The sequence below is a fragment of the Aphelocoma coerulescens genome, chromosome 12 (genome assembly GCF_041296385.1).
Source record: "Aphelocoma coerulescens isolate FSJ_1873_10779 chromosome 12, UR_Acoe_1.0, whole genome shotgun sequence".
Taxonomy (NCBI): Eukaryota; Metazoa; Chordata; class Aves; order Passeriformes; family Corvidae; genus Aphelocoma; species Aphelocoma coerulescens.
In genome coordinates, this window is record NC_091026.1 from 17,095,249 (window position 1) to 17,112,711 (window position 17,463).

General features: G+C 42.2%; 1 protein-coding gene across 2 annotated transcripts in view; it reads right to left on the bottom strand.

Annotated features, from left to right (window-relative positions):
- Positions 1-15,367: 15,367 nt before the first annotated feature.
- Positions 15,368-17,463, bottom strand: part of MDFIC2 (MyoD family inhibitor domain containing 2) — a 43,567-nt gene continuing 41,471 nt past the window's right edge. For both annotated transcript variants that reach the window (XM_069028210.1, XM_069028211.1), the window contains one exon: positions 15,368-15,627. In XM_069028210.1, the coding sequence (XP_068884311.1) occupies positions 15,368-15,627 (260 nt within the window). The remainder of the gene's footprint in view (positions 15,628-17,463) is intronic.

A 17,463-nucleotide genomic window follows, 5' to 3' on the forward strand; every position in this document is an offset into this window, starting at 1 on the left:
AAAAGTAAAGAAACAGAGATGGAGAAATCATTAACATTTCATTTCTTCTATACATGTGCTCATGCACACACATACACACAAATGACTCTCCTCTGGGAATGTTCACATCCTGAAAATCGAAATTACACACCGAATAGGTTTGTGTTGCAATGTACTGCAAGAAATTTTCAAGTTTGTATTTGGCAAGAAATTAGCATTTACTACATAGAGAGACAACATGATGGAGTATATTTTGCTCTTTATGCTAAACTTCCATTGATTGCCATGGGAATATTCTATGTGTGGAAAGGCGATAGGAGCTGTGCCTTTAACAGTAAACAACAGTGATAGTCAGAGATGTTTCTGTCTGCACTGAAATGAAGTGCTAATAAAAAAAATCTGTGTTCTTATTGTTTAAAACCCACAGTCGATAGATTTTTATTTTCCCTACTGACTTGAAGAGTAAACTTCTATAAACAAAATGTGACGTGCCTATCTTATTAAATGTAATTTAAATGAGCACTTGGAAAAAAACCCAAAGAAGCCTTTAGTGGCAAGACTCGAGGATGGGACTTGGAAAGTCTCAGGTGACACTACTTTCCTCTGTAATTTCAGGTATGGTCCTTGAGTTTTCTTTTCCTTGCAGAAATATCAGGGAGCCAGGTTCACGTGAGGTGCTTGGGACAGTGAGGGGACAAATTGTGAGGGGGCTCGGCATGGTGCCCACTGAGCTGCTGTGGTTGTGGGTCCCCATGCTTTGGTGACCCGTACCCAAAACAGGTTTGACCTGGAGAAACATGGGAGTGCTCCCTCCTCCCTCTCTTGAACTCCCTGCATGCCAAACAATGTCTGTTTTCCTTCCAGCTGGGAATTTTAATGACCACTAATGGGATTGATGCTTAGGCTTCATGGGTGATGCAGTCCATGGTGTGCCCTCTACCCACTCAGCCGAGCGGACCCGACATCACCTTCCTTGGCAGCCAGATTTGTCCCTGAGGTTACTGGCAGGTTTGGGTGCACACAGAGCACAAGAACACAGCCTGCAGCAGCAAACCCTGGGGAGAGGAGCCTGTGTGACTTGGTGGCCCTCGGGATCGCACTCCACGGTCCAGGCTGGCCCAAGCATCCACAAGTGTGCAGCTGCAGCTACCTCTGTAAATAGCTCCCAATAAAAATAAATTTCCAGAGTGCATAACTGCAGGCTGTGTGCTTTGTACCTATTACCTCTCGCTGTGCTGGGAGAAATTCCCCGGCAAGTCTTTCCTGTTTTATTCGGGCGAGCAGGTTTCTATTGGAGTTAATGGCACGGCTGTCATGTACACTGAGCTGGATTTGCACAGGGTTTTGCCCCAAGTAATTTTATAGGCAAGTGCATCCTATGATGAGCTGATCAGATGTCCTGCACAACTGTACAGCTTTGTCCCATGACTCCTGTGTGAAGCCTGGCTGTTGCTAACTAATTCTGCAAGTGCGGTGTGCTCAGGAGGAATTAGCTGGTTTTAAAAATAGATTACTTCCTGTCACATCCCAGTATTTTTACTGAGTGTTTTTCACACTGATTTTCTGTGTCTCACTGATACTGACATTTTTGAAGGTTTTTTGTTTTTTTTTTTATAAACAGCACATTATTAGAGGAAAGAAAAAAACAACCCTGGAAAAAAATCCGTAAGGATATTGTCAAGGAACTGTGAAGTGCTGGAAGAATGAATGTTTTTCTGCACTGATGTGGGTTCAAAATGGATCTAATTTTCCTGAAGTTTGCATGAATCTGGAACACTTGGGGAAAGAAATCACTGTAATGACTATTAAAATCTTCCAGGTTGGTTGTGCCTGTAGGATGTACTGCAAGGACCAGTCCAGCATCTCTGTGTCAGGGACAATTCTGAGGCAGAAGAGCATTGCCCAGTGAAGGCTGACCTCTACACAGGGGATACAGGACCAGCCCAAATTCTAAACTTCTGCCATAACCTCACCTTAATGAACCCAGTCACAGCAGTACTGGGGTGTAAACTATACACTGGAAGATAAAGGATACATTTTTTCCTGTCAGAGTCAGATTGTAATGGGATACTTGGAATGACTCTGACAGTCTCACCCTCCCTCCTTTGCAAAAAACACCTAGTGGAGGGCTATTCCTCTGGCCTCTCCATAGAGAAGGAGGAGGCTTTCAGCTTCATGATCAAGTCTATCTAAACTGCTTAAAAAAGAGTCTGCACTTTCATGCTAGATCAATTTGCATTAGGTTTTTGCCAAGCAATTTTTTTTTTCAGGCATGTTTTTTTGCTTTATTCTGTACATGAATAGCGTCCAGGTAAAATATTTTTAATTCATTTCAGGCTGGATTAGTTATTGGAAAAAAAGAGATATTTTTTTCCCTTGTTGTTACTTGATTTAATTAGTGCTCTGTTTTTAAAGTGGCAAGCCAAGCTTTGCCAAGTCTGGCTCTCTGACTCATGCTAACAGGGTTTTATAGCCCCACCTGCATCTAAAGCAGGAAAAAAGCCCCAAAGCTTTATTTTTAACTCCACATACATACCTTGTCCATTCCATTAAAACACACAAATGTCAGCACCCTCTGCCTGTCCAGTGCTGGTCTGGGGATGGGGAGTGGGAACCCACCAAAACCACATCCTGAAGGATCTGTGGGACTTTACTGCTGCAGGCAGGAAGGGGACAGGCAGGGAGGCTCACTGATGTGCTGTGTTTGCTAAGTGAGCCTGCAGGGGAGAGAGTTTCTATTTTTGTCTTATAAATTTTGTATTTTCTTCTTCTCTTATAGGAACTTGCATGCCTCCAGAGGCAGAGCACTGTGTGGTTGGAGCTGGGGCTGCCTGCAGTGGTGACCCAAAATCTCATTTATTTACCCAGCGTCCATGTGAGAGCTGTGAATGAGGAAACGTGCACCTGCAACTCCCTTTTTTTCCCCCCTCTTTTCCCTTTCCCGACCCAAATGCTCTTTTGCACTTCTGGACCACATCCAGATGCCGATGGAGGCTGTTGGGACATGGATGCAGTTCCCTTCCCACCTCACTGCCCCTAAGGCAGGTCTCCCTCCTTCACCAGGAATCTCGGTGTCTAAACCTTTAATCCCATTGGAAAAATGTTGTATTAAACATTGCTGAGTCTTTTTGCAGGATGGGGCCTATTTTGATGAATTTCTTCTGTTTGAAAAGGTTTGTGGTGAAAAATGCTTTTTTCAAAATATGGAACCTGTCCATGTTTTGATTGTTAAATTTTTTGTTTTCTTTGAAATAGTCATCACTTTCCTTTTTAGGTTAAAACCAGTAAAAATTTGTAAGGTAAAAAAATTGAAGAAAGGGTTTCAAAATTACCAGAATTAGTGATTTGTTTAACTCTGCTTTTTTTTCCCCAGTGGTCAGCCCAGAAATACTTTTTTTAAACAATCCCTCCTTTCTTCATCCTGAACAGAGAGAGAAAAAAAACCACTGTGAGGTCAAAAACCTCTGACAAGGTGGGAGAACACCAACTTCCCAGAGCAATCCTCCTGTGAAGGTAGTGGAGTCTGCTCCCCAAGAAGGTCCCAACTGCAGTGCTGGAGGGCTAGGGATGGGGAAGCATGCTTCAGGAGGTGGCTGATTCCTTCCTCCTGCAACTCCCAGGGCCAGGATAGCCTGGCACAGGGCTTGTCTGCTCACCCCGTGCTTTGCCTCATCCTATTGGCCTGTAAGGGCCCCAGTCCTGCTCTTCCCAACGCCGCTGGCAACCTCCCCACTGGCTTTGGCAGGAACGGGCCTTTTGCTGTTGATTTTTTTCCCTGTCAATCAGTTACTTTGACATCTAAATGTCAAATGACACCACATGGCATTTTTTCCTTTTTTTTTTTTTTTTTTTTGTGCTTGTAATTTAATTGCAAGTGCAAAATGGTGGGATCAGTGCGGAGGGTTTCGAGAGAATGTATCATTAGCAAATTCAATTAGCTGGCACTTGTGCCTGCTGGCATGGAGGGCTCTGACGGTGCCAGGGAGGCTGGTGCTGCGCAGAGGGGGCCACGGCAGCTCTCCCAGCCTTCCTGGCTCACCTTTTCTCCCTACCCTCCGGGAGCAGGAGAGCCGCCCCTCCTAAACAGCTCAGGAGAAGAGGCTGTTCAGTCAAATTCTCCCTCTGCAATGATAATAACACAAGAGCCTGTCCTGCTTCCAGGAATTGTCTTACTCTACCAGCAAATCAGCATTTCTTCAATTGTAACATCTTTCCTGGAAATAGTGTTACATGACATGCCCTCGCTGCCTGTCTCGGTGTGAATGAGAATACAGCAAAGCTCATGTTTTCCATTGTTGAAATACGAGCATAAATCTTTCACTAATGCACTGCTGTCTTTTATTATAACAGTCACTGCAGCAGAGAAAGGTACGTCAAATCTCTCCTTGTTGGTACAGTCAGTTGTTGGCATTGCCCTGACATGTTGTTTCTTTCCTTAAAATGGCTTTGTAAAGGGTCTAAAATGAGTTGCTCAGCCTCTGGCAGCACCTTTGCGTGTTTTGACAAATCTGAGGCTTCAATGTTGTAGGTACAAAGGTTCAAAACAGCAGGGAAACAGAGCTGTAATGATAGGTTTTGACAAAAGTCAGGCCCACATCAGAAGTGGTGGTTCTGGATCCCTTTATCAGGGCAGATCCTGCACTGACGCCTGCACGAGGTGCAGGAGGCGATGTGAGGGATGAGGCAGGACCTGGGAAGGGATAACCCTTTGGCTGTGGGATGGCTGGGACCATCCATCCCGTGCCTTCAGGATGCTTGTCCATCCTCTGTATCACCTGCTGATGTGGAGGAGCACGTCCTCCCTGGCAGTCACTGGCAGGAACCCTCACTCCAGCCTGAAGATGCCAGTTTGCAGGAGCTGAGGGTGAGGCACAGCTAACTCAAAATCAGTTGTTCTCTGCAAAGGACAGATCTGGGCTGACCCATGAGGGTCTGATGTCCCCCCCAAAAAGACTGCAAAGCATTTTGCATAGGTGTGAGGAAGCAGAAAGTGTTTGGCAAAGCTCCTTGGCATTTTTTAGGTTTTTAGGTTTTTTTTCTCCATCCTGCACAAGATATTTTACAGCCTTTGTGAGTCTGTAGAGAGGCTGGTTTCTGGCATGGGGTGTGCTGGAGGCTGCAGGCTGTGCTGGAGCCTCAAGAGTGCAGCTGGTCTTTAAAACTAGCTTTATAGGAAGGAAATTTTCTGGTCCCGCTGGAAGGAGGTATGGTCTTGTGACACTTAGTGGAAATATAGCAGGTTTAGTTTGGTCAAATGGGGAGCATTTCCAAGGAAACATAAGTTTTTTTACAGTGTCCCAAAGCCAAGGCAAGTCCAAAACTTTTCAGTCCAATTGTCTTGCTTTCCCAGGCTAATTTTATGAGGAGGCCCTAAAATGTGAATGAGGAGTGATCTTGTTCAGCCTGAAAAATAAAATTAACGCCAGTATGAAAAGGGCTGAGCCCCGGAGAACCTCAAATATCTTATTTTTTTTTTAATGAAAGGATGCAAAAGCTCAGCTCAAGATGTAACTGAGGTCCATTTGGAATAAAGTATTTCATTCTTGCCTATGGATGCAAACACTTTTTTAGTGCATTAAAGGAGAATAGTGATGCTCTTTCTCTTCCTTCGCTTGTAGGACTTTCTGTTCTATCCTGGGACGTTTTCCCTCAAACCTGCTATTTTTCTCAGGTAGGAAACTCCATCTCTCCCAAGTCAGCCTGTCCTTCCTTTATTTTCCATTTTGTGCTTGGCACCTTTACAGTTCTCAGGCAAATTTCAACCAAATTCTGTATCCCACTAGCCGGGAACAAGCCTGGGCTGTACCACCTCCCTCCTCATGACTGCTGGTCAGGTTTCTTCTCTTCCTTGCCAGCAACTTTGGAATTCATCTGGAGTCTCTGCCCTTTCTTTTTGTGCCTTAAATGCGTTTTGATCCCCTCTCTTTCCCACTCCAACCCCACACACCAGCTCACCCTCTGGCTGCAGCCATTCCTGATACGTCACCCGTGGGGGTCCAGAGGGGTTGTTAAAGAGCAACGATGACAAAACCTGGCTAACCTGGCTTGTGATGGATGGTGCTGGTGGCTGCCAGCAGCAGCTGCTGTAGGTAAACCAGAACTCTGATATTTGTACCATTTAAGTTGCCTCACTCCCCTGAGTGAATCTCCACAGAGCTGCTCCCCTAGGTGTGACTGTTTAGGGTACAGTCCTCCCTGTAAGTTAGATATTCTCCCATAAAACAGATTTCAGCAACTTCATTCAACTTCTATATATAAAGTTTCCCTCAAACCTTTTTCGAACTAAGTCCTGTCTCCTCCCTAGGAAGCATCTGCTCCCCATTGCCAAATTCTTCTGCGTTCCTGTCCCTTTGGTCGTGTTTTCTTTGAATCCTTTAAAAAATGTGCATTTTGGCTGTGCGGTCATGCCAGGGAGTGTGAGAGTTTGCACATTTCAAGCAGGGATTGGCCCATCTCGAATTGGTGCATCCAGAGAACCTGTCACAAGTTCCTTGAAGCACTTCTGCCTTCTGTTGCGCTGGCACGGAGCTGACGGGCGCTCATTTTGCATGTCTCGGCTCCGCGCTTGGCTGGGGAGGATATTTGCAAGGCTGGATATTTCTGGTTCTACTCCATGGAAGCCTTAAATGGAGTATTTGCTGTGCCCTGCCTCACGAAAAGGAGCCTCATAATAAAACTTTGAAGGCTCCTGTTCAAAACCCTGATGTCAGACCCGCCTGGGTGGTGGTTTGTCTCTCTGCTGGTTGCTGAAGGAGTCTCTGAATTTTTTGGCTGTTGCCATGCTCCTTTAGCTCCTCTGCAGCTCTGCTGGCTTTGCCTTACCAATGGCTTTCATAGGGCTTTTAATGCCATTTCCTCTTATACCGCTCAAGCCACTTTCTCCACATGGATTCAAAGATTTGGAAGTGGCTTGCAAGGTGGTTTGGGCTAGTTTCCATTGTGCAGGGCTGCACTGATGCTGTTCCCTAAGCTTTGAACCACCCCATAGGGCTTACCGCTGAAAGTGTTTATGGTCTGAAACCCCAGAGCAGGTCCTTTTCCATGAACCAGTGGAACCTTGGGACTTTTCCATCAGGTGGTGGCAGAAGGAGCCTGACTGATTAGCAAACACCAGCAGCTGTAGATCCCTATTGTGCAGCAGCAGCCATATCCCTTGAGGTTACCAAACTAGCAGTGATAGCACGGGGATGCAGGTCTATCACTTGGCTCATCTGTCAGTGGTGACTTAATTAACTGGCACTTGGAATCCTCTTACTTACCCGAGTAAGAGGGAGAAATGACTGATTTAAAACCTCCTTTCTCCAAGTGAATGCCGATTTTGCGTTGCCAGATAATATTACTGGTGCCTTCTGACCTTAAGAGGGAGGAATCTTAAGTTAAATATCAGGCATTTGGATCTTGGCAAAGTTCAGATTGCCAAAATGAAGAAATACAAATAGCTAGGAAGGCGACGCTGCGCCTTCCCTGGATGGCTGAACAAGTGCCATTAGCGCTTGAGTGTATTCCCAACTAGATATAAAAGGAATCGGGAGTGTTAAGGAAAAACAGAGTAAAGTGAATGCCTCTTACAGCTGTCGCAATGGGAAAGTTGCAACATTTGCTTGTAGGAAAAGATGCAGAAGCACACAGAGTACCTGTTAGCGCGAGCGGAGCCAGACTTGGGCAGGATTTCAAGTGTTACAGACACAATCCTGAAGGCTATATGCAGAGCAGCATGACTTTTCCATGATGCTGGTTAAGAAGACGTGCCATTGCAAATTTTTTTTTTTTTTTTAAGGCTGCCTAAGTTTTCTTGGGCCTTTATAGAGCAGATGTAGCTTAGGAGTGTTGAGTGCGCTGGGGGACTGAACCGAGGGAACGGCATCCTTGGCTGTGCTATAAACACGGCTTGTCCCTTGGCTCCCCTTGCTGCAGATCAGGTTTCTAGCTGAGAAATAAAGTTTTCTGAGGGGAAAAAATCCATCCTTGGTCTCTTTGTTCTGCTTTCCCGTGGCAGACTGTGCAGTCTTGTAGTGCTCCCTCTTTTGTCTGTAAAATTAGGAGCCCTCTGGCTCAGACATTGTCTCTCCCATGCCTATAAACAGGGGTTGTGACAGAGCCACTATGGGCAAAACCAGAGTGATTTATTCCACCAGAGGTTCTGGAGTTTGGGGAAAAATATTTGTTCAGATAGATTTTAGAAAATTAAAAACCTCATGCAGGAGGATTATCAAAGACAACTCTTTCTGGAATAAAAAAGGAAGGTTTCTCTTCTAGTTATGATTTAATATTTTAATGGAATGGAACAGAGGGTTGACCTGAATCTCCAGAACTTTCCAGGCTTCCAGGCAAGGGCTTGGGTCATTCCTTTTTCTGTGGGCTGCCAAAGATCTGTGGAACTCTCCAGGGAACTGAGCAGTTCCCAATGCCCATGGTGCTGCAAGGTCTGCTTTAGCAAGTGATCCTTCTGTCATGAACAACCCTTTCACTGGAAAATTTGTCCTCAGCCTCATCTGGGATATTATACAGCTTCTAAGGGTATTAACAACCAGAAGCGTTGGTTCTGGCTTTGTCTTAAGAAGGTTTCTATCACAATTAATCTTTGCCTAGTCTCCATCCTTTTTTGTTTCTTGGAACATAGAGACATTGCTATTAATATCTGTGAGTCTAAATATGGATTTCTATTTGCACATATAGACCTAAGTGCACAAATGGACATTTTATCATGTCACACCATGCTGTGTCATATCATTTAATATAATATTGTGTGTCTGCAGTGAGAAGACACATTTTTCTGTCCTGGTTAGTCAAAGTGAAGCATCAAAGGTTAATTTCTTTCTGTCTGAAATTTGCACGAAGCAAGTTAGACATGGCTTTACTGTGCCACGATAAACTTTGCATAGTATACCTTGTATAAAGGTAAAATACATTTTCCATGACTTAAACCTTTGTGGATCGGTGCTATGCTAAGGGCAATTAGATTTAACATCCCTGGAAGCTCCAAAGGCATTTTAAAGGACTCGCTCTTTTGTTCCAACTCTAGCACTCAAAAAGACTGAGACATTTTTGGAATAGGTTTTGATGGACTTATATGAAAATTTATATGACTAAGAATTGGATTTGTTCCTCTGGAATATTATGGATTATTTTTATGTGGGAATTACATAAGTGTGCAGAGCTGCATGCAGTTGGCTTAATGTAGCTAAAAATATATATTCTGATTTCCATTTGGAAAGGTAGCTGGATTTTTCCAGCTTCCCCTCTCAGTGATGACTTTATGGTGTGTACAGGTTATAGATTACAGGAAAAACTGAAATGCATAGTAAAATAAAGGGGTTTAAAATGGATTAATATTTGATTATATCTTTGAGAAGATGAATACTGATGTGTGTCCTTCTCCACTCCTGATTTTGAACTGTGGTGAAATCCCTTACAAGCAAAATTTATGTGAGAGAGACCACCTGGATGTAAACAAGAACAGGAGTGGGCAGCACAGGAGGAAGCAGAAACCTTTGGGACCTGGGGCAAAGGCTCATCCTGCTTTCATCCCATGGCTTATTTGCCTCTGGCGCAGCAGAAATCACAAGGATTACCCCGACAAGAGAAAACTTCACAGAGCAATTGGAGATCACAAGTGAGAAACAACTGCTCTCAATTACATTGCCTAAAGATACCCATCTCCTTCTGCTTCCTAATCCTTTACCTCTCTAGCTCTATCTCCATATACATATACAGGAGACTTTGTTTGACACGGTAGTATCCAAAATTGCTTCTTGGAGAAAGAATTTTTCCAGCTGTATTTTTGATTGAAAGCCTTGTGAAGTGGAGGCTGAACTCTCCTGTTCCAGAAGAGAACACCTTAGAAAACCTGATCCTTTTATTTTAAACTATCAGCTGTCCCATTTAACACCAACATTTGGTACATTTTGCTTCACTCTCCACATGGAGCAACACCAGTTTACAATACCCCAGAAGCTTTTATGAGGTAGAATTGTGGTTCTGTGGGCAGCTTTGCTGTCCCATTAGAAGGGTTTGTGTGATGACTGTATCAAGTGATGCAGCACAGTGACTCTCTGAAGGAAAGAATAATGCAAATATACTGCAACAGAGATGAAGGGTGTTCTTCTAAATTATCTGCACATTTGTGACTCACCTAGAACAAATACAGTATAAAATTGAGGAGCTGACAGGATGCTTCCATCAGGTTTTTAAATGCTGTGTGAGATGGAACATGTTTTACAGCATAAAACCAAAATTCTGCTTTTGTTTTGCTTCTTCTGTATGTTTTCTAAAATGGACATGTCACTTTGGCTGTATAATCTTATCATATTTAGATTTGATTTAAATCCTGTCTTTTCTCAGCTGTGCTTGCTAATGAAATCATTCATGCTTTTTATACAGATGATCTAATAATATTTTCTTCACTGCTCTCTGGCATTACTTTTTACTTTGTAGGAAGCATGGCAAAACTGGCAATATAAATTGAGTCTGCATTTTAATGACATTGATGGTGATTTTTGCATGCATTTGGATAAGGTGGGGTTTTTTTCCCCTCTTTTTGTACCATGGTCATTTCAATATACTGTGGTGTGAGCGTGTGAATGACTGATTGATTTGCAGGATTCTCTAATAAGGAAGAAAACTTTTCCAATATTACTTTGCTGCTTAAACTGCTCTGTTCATGCAGGCCACCAATAGGATGTCCATGAGATATCTTCATTCTTCTTTCTTCATTTTATCAGCAATGTACTCCAGTGACCTGTGAACTTCTCTGTGGGAAGTCTCTGGTCCCTCTTCAATACAAGGGAAATGGTGTCTCCCACTGGAAAGCACTAGGAGATGGTAAGCCAGTGACTTTCAGCATTTTCTGATAGAAAGATTTTTCAGATTTCAAACACGAATTAGTGAACAGACTCTTCTCATATAGTGACAATATCTTTTTTTCTGGATACACTTAGAAAGAGGACAAATTATGGACTGTAACAATGACTGTCTCCACTCCATTTTATACTTGCACAGCCCCCATGATGACTTTAGTGACTGTGGGAGGAAGAGACACAAGTGTGGCCCTTCAGAGTAAGTTTTCTTCTAATTTTACCAAGCGTCCAAGATGCCAAGTGCTACCTCAGGAGAGTGAAGCCCTTTACAGAGGCAGCAGATGCAGTTTGGCATTGCTCATTCTGTTGTGCTTCAACTCTGACCACGGAAGCACGAGCTCTTGGGACAGAAAGTGCTCTGTTTACACTCAGACCTTGGCATTTTTCCTAAGGGTACCAATTATAATGGTGTTTTTTGTGATATGGGCACACATCCATTATGAATTGGCTTGCACCCACCAACTCATTTTGCACAGGCCATGGAACATCCATCAGATGGCAACGATTCCCATTCATGTGCAATGTTAAGGAAATCTAGATCATTACCAGCAGAATAATGAATTCCATAGAATTGTTCCACTGTGCAATTATATGAGGTATGCTAAGAGAAAGGGCAGTTTCTCAATGAACTCCTCCTTTTTTTTTCCTTAGCCACAGGAATGATAGATTATTAATCATGATTAATGCTCAGTTACAGTGAATTATAGTGGAGCAGTGCCTGGAAATCCCAGTCTGCGTGGTAAACTCATTTTCTTGCATAATAGGAAACTTACCTTGCATTTAAGAGAACCCAAAGAGATGAAGATGAAAGCAATGGAACCACACGTTTCATATAATTAAAAGAAAAATTTAATAGATACATACATTCTTAGTTCCAACACTATTGAACTTTTCTTGATACTGTACAAGCATAACAGGAGAAATACAATTGCAAACATCTTAATTGTTCCTGTATTTTGCTTTCTTCCTGAGAACCAAAGTCTTCTAGAGCTCAGCTGTAGCACTCAGCCTGAATCCCTAAGCAGCATTGGAGTTAAGGCAGAATTGTGCATTGTCTGGACATTTGGAAGAGGTTGATGATTGCTTGAGAGAGTATGAATGATCAAAGTGCCTTAGGAAGCAGAGGAAAGTCGAATGAGGTAATATAATATGTTCCATTCCTATACTTGGGGGTGTACATGGGACTCATATTGTACATGGAGAGTAAGGCACCGGAACGACATTATGGAAGAGCTCATGGTCAGTCAGACAACTTAATATCCTTTGAGGTAACTGATCTTTAAACTTTTGCAAGCCCCCAGAGGCTTTTCCAATATTTAGCAAACATCAATTCCTCTAAAGTTTACATCCTAATCCGTATTGTGTTCTGAGAACAGAGTGAAAGGAGGTGAAAAGACATTTTTGTCTCAAGGATGAGACTGCTGGGTCATTTCCAAGAGGAGATCCTTAGACAGCATCCCATGGTCCTTTCCTGTGGAAGGTAGCAATGCAGCTCTCCGTTATTCTCTCTGTCTCTCTCTTCCCCCAAGCAATCTGTCAGCGCATTTCTGGTGCTGGGGAGAGGCGTCGTGTCGGAGCGATGTTCCCGTTTGCAAAATGGGAACTTCTATTTGTTGTTTCAGGAGCTGGTTTCACACACTGACATCTCCCCGGGAGCACAGCTGAGTCCAACATGTTCCCAACAGCCATCCACCCAAACGCCTCCTACTCAAGCACCCAGACCTTCCTTCCCAGTAAATAAAAAATACAGAGACAGCCCCAAATTGTTCCAAATGTTTCGGTTTCACTGGAGTATCTACCCATGTTCAGATCTGATAAATGGGTATTTTTCTGCACCAGGAAGTCAGTTTAGTTTGGGAATAGGATGGCATTTCAAAGAGGAAACACAGTTTCTGGAATAGTTAATGGAAAAGTCTGATTGACTTTCTCTGGTGTCAATATATTTGAATGTTGGAATTAACAACAAAGTTATCATAAGATGCTGATTCTACTGTGTTGTATGAAAAAAACATGTTTTTCAAGGTTTCGTTGCTTAAAAAGGTCTCAAAAAATCTACTTCCTAAAGCAGAAAACTGAGCAATGTGCCATTGTACACCTCAGGGAGGGAGATGTTGCTGTGTTATTTAAAACACCACCGTTCACTACAACAGCAGCTGGGACATCCTGTCTAATCATGGCTATACCTGTGACCGCTGTAATTCTGTCTTTGACCTTACCCGTGTCCTGTAATAGACATGACCTCAGTAGGCCTTAACTTATGGATTACAACATGAAAAAATCTTTTGAATAATGATTCCTAGGAAAAGAGTTGAAAAAAAATCCGCATTTCAGCCAAAAGTCCCCAGTACGATTCCACACCTGAATGAGACTTCAGTTGCCATGAGTTATCCCAGTGTGGCCAATGTGTTTTTTCTTGCAGACTCAGAACTGGAACAAGACATCCTGGCTTGAAAGGCAAGTTCCCTATCTATGATTTTCTCACTGACAACATTTTGGGGTATGCCACCCTCTGGTTTCCCCTCTTGGGCTCCTTCCAGCCATTGGACATGAAATCTCCCCTTTTGGAGAGTGGCATCAAGAGCAAGGACTGCCAAGGTGCATCTTTATTGGTACTTCTCTGGGAAATGGTATGTGGAACAAGCTTTCTGCTTTTCTGACTCCTAAATGCCTCGGGCCAGAGTTTTTATTCACAAATACTCACATGCCACTTTGTCAAGGACAACTTGTGGTAGAAAGGATGGAATGATGCAAGCCTCTGTGGCCTGGTATGTAGCAGTGAGAGTTTAGCTTAGCTTTGGAAGATTTAAAATCAAAAGTCTGTGGGAGAATGCAAATTGAAGCATTAAAATTCAGCATTGCCCATCCTGGGGGAGGTGACCCAAACCAGTGCCTCCTGGAGGGCAGTGGGCTGTGCTTTGGGGTTTGGGTCCAGACACAGCCAGCAGGCTGGTAATGGTGTGGTGATGAAGGACTAATGATTTTTTTCCTTTAGGTGACTACAGCTCATGATGTGACAATGTAAGATAAACAAATCTCTTCTATTCCCCACCAATGTCCTGGAAGGAGCACTGAAACGAGGTGTTCTGGGCTGCTCACTGCATTGCTGAGGTTTGTTTTCTTCTGGTCACTAGGTTTTGTAAGACACCTGGACAAAGGTTGTTAGTGGTTCTACTTCTTACTTTCTGATTTTTTGAAAATGTGAGTTTTACAGAAGGAAAGGAAAATATCATGATTATTTTTTTCCCATTAAATATTTGTGCATCAGGACTATGCTTAACAAGCAACTGGCTTCAATTATTTTAGAAATGCTTAATATCCCAGTATCTTGCCCAGGATCCTTGTTTGTGATTCCACAGGCACTTCTGCACTGAGATCACTGGGGGGTTTGGGAGAAATTTTAGTGCTTATACAAAGCAAACACTGACTTTGGTGTTAGTCTATAAATACTGAATGGGAGCAAGCAACTCTGTATTTTCCTCTGTGCTTAATACCTGTGTTCTGCACCCTCAGGCAGCAGAATTTACATGCTTTCTTTGTCATATGTGTAATGTGCAACATGTATTTCCTTTTTATCAATCAGACCTGCCATCAGAAAAGAGACAGAGGGAGTTTGAAAGTACAACCAGGATAGATACTGTCATTTTGTAATCTTTGGTGCACAGGTGGAGATGCCTGTTTGCACTAGAATAGGTGGCAATATTCTGTTTCTTGCAGAAGTCTTACAAATGAAAATCAAGCAAAGGAGTTACTGGCTATCCACAGGGTAATTCTCCTCTGGAAGTGTGCAGTCAATTCCCATTTAGGCTAATTACACTTAAGGAGCCCTTTCCTATAACTAATGAACAATAGGCATAACCTGTTATTACATAACCGTGGGCCAGCACATTAATACACTGTTGAATTGCACTACCCCATGAAAATGCTTCCTCCACAAAATTCGCTGGAGATTTTTAGTGACATTTGCTGTAATTACCAGTAGCATGGTTTCTAATTCATTTAAATTTTTTTTCTACCTATACTGGCATATAAGAGTGTTTCAAGAGATTGAATAAATAAATTTTTAATTATAAAATGATGCTATATCATAAATTATTTATAATAACCAACAATGTGTAATACATGTTTAGGTATGAATCCATTAGGAAGATGAACTAATATATATATCAGTCCTAAAATAATATCCTAATTTGTTCTGTGTTTATGAATGGGGAAATCCGTGTTTAAAGGAATTAAAGGTTTATAAAAGCCTTGGATTTACAGCGGATAAAGCAGCGAGCACGCTTGGCACTTAGGAATTCTGTTGTCATCTATGGCAGAGAAGACCCTCTTTTGTCCTTTATTGGTTTCAGCAGTTTGTGATATCATGCCACCAGAATGGTACAGATATAGAGACCTCCAGGGAGGGAGCAGCAAGATGCACATAGTCCTCATTGGCAAAACCTCTGGTTATGATTAATATTTAAAAAAAAAACCCAAAACCTCCTTTGTAATCTGTCAGGTTGTTTCAAGGAATTTTGTCAATTATTTTCCTATTAGCGATAGCAGACTTCCGAAATCTCCATGGCAAGTTCCAGGCACTCCCCAGTCTCGTGGCAGGACTCAAAGAGGCTGCAATCAATGTCACAGTCACAGTTGCAGTCGTTGTTGCCGTGGTCTTCATCGGAGGTCTGGTAGTATCTATTGGATGGACAACAGGTATCTGTCAGCCAATGTTCACAGGTATCAGGCAGCATTATAAGAAAGTCCCAAAATTGGCAGAACAAGCAGGCCAGGATAAGTGTTGCGCATTCATCTAAGAGAAAGGAAAAGCAGGGAGATGTAAGAACAAGGGTGAGCTGAGATTACCCAGTTTTAGGCCAGTGTAGCTACACAGAAGTGAGAGGGGTGGGCTAAAAATACACTGATGATAACTACTTCTATACTTCTATAGAGACAAGTGAAAAGTTTATTTTCTATTTTGTTTGCTCTGGAAAAACAACAGCTGCATGAAAATAATTTGAATGAAAATATTCTGTGGCAGTGCCATCCAGAAGAACAAGCCCTTTAAACCCAATTTTATCTTCTCATGCTCGGACAGCAAGGAGGCTGGAGAGGCATAAGGACCTGGGATGGGACACAGCCAGGACAGCTGACCCTAACTGGCCAGAGGGATATTGCAGACCATATGGCATCAATTTAAATTAGGGAGAAAACAAGCATGAGTTTCTGCTTCAAAACTGACTGGGCATCAGTTGGTGAGTGGTGAGCAATTGCAATGTTTGTATATTCTAATTATTTTATCACTATTATTATTATTATTATTTTCTTACTTTTCTGTCCTATTAAACTGTATTTATCTCAATCCATGAGTTTTCTTCCTTTTACCCTTCTGACTCCCCCATTCTGCAGAGGGGCAGTGAGTGAGGGGTTGCATGGGGCTGGGTTGCTGCCCAGGATTAAACCACGACACCAGCACAGGTGACACTGCAGTTTATTTTCATTTTCACAAGAGTTTACACTAAAAATGTTTAATGACCACCAAGGACAGGAAGGGAGAGCAGGTCTGGAGAAGAGCATTCAGAGAGGGCAGTGTGCTGGTCGAGTGTCAGCTCAGGGTCCTGCCAGCTACCCACTAAATGTGGTTCGCATTTTTTTGTTCACAAATGTCAATTTTTCAAAGGAGTCAAAAGTTTGGAAAATAGATCATGTAGGATGTGTGTCTGGAGCCAGTGAATATTCCTGAAAACTTGGTCACCATGACTAAAACTCTGTGCTATGTTTGTGCCCTCCAAAAATCAACTAATTAACTCCCCATCCCTCAGCCTCCAGCATCTGGGGAGGCTGCTCGGGTGCAGCAGGTGTGAGATTCCAACTGTGTGAATCCAGTTGGAGCACAGACCCAGACCTTTCCTTTTTTTTTTTTTCCCTTCTTGTTTTTGGAAAGGAAAAATGCCTTCAACAATATGAATGTCTTTTCATTGGTTCTTTCAGGAAAGCATATGGTTATAACCACATTTCTTGCCCTAGGATGACTAACTGTGAACTCATTCAACTGCATTGGTTCTGTTGTGGCATTTTCTATCTCACGTAACATTAAGTTCACTGCCAGGAAGTTTCCAGAATTATGCTCTTTTTTTTTTTTTTTTTTTAAGAAAGCTTTCTTGATGAAAAACAAAATTAAAAAAAAATCATTCCAGCTTCTTTATTAAAAAAAAAAAACAACGGCAGTTAAAGCAGGTAGCAAGAATAAATAGCATATGATTGAACTTCTTTCTAAGTGGCATATCATCACCAATGTTATCAATTTTAATACTTATTTAAATATGTCAAGATCTATTTAGGTTCAGACAAGCACAACTAACTTCTAAGTCAGTTCTGTTGAATAAGAATGACTAGATTTCAGTGATACTTAGTAAATTCATTCTTATATTTTTTTCTAACTAAATGAACTGAAATAATTATAAAATTGAAACATTTAATAAGGTGACACCACTGCATTTAATTGTATGAAATTTACACTGTAGAAAATGTAATCATTTTATCCAGTAGTCCTTGGTGTAATTAAGACAATTCTTTTTAGATCTCTTATGTTTTTGAAATTTCCTTCCTATACATAGATGTGAGAGACAGAATTCAAAATTATGTCTTA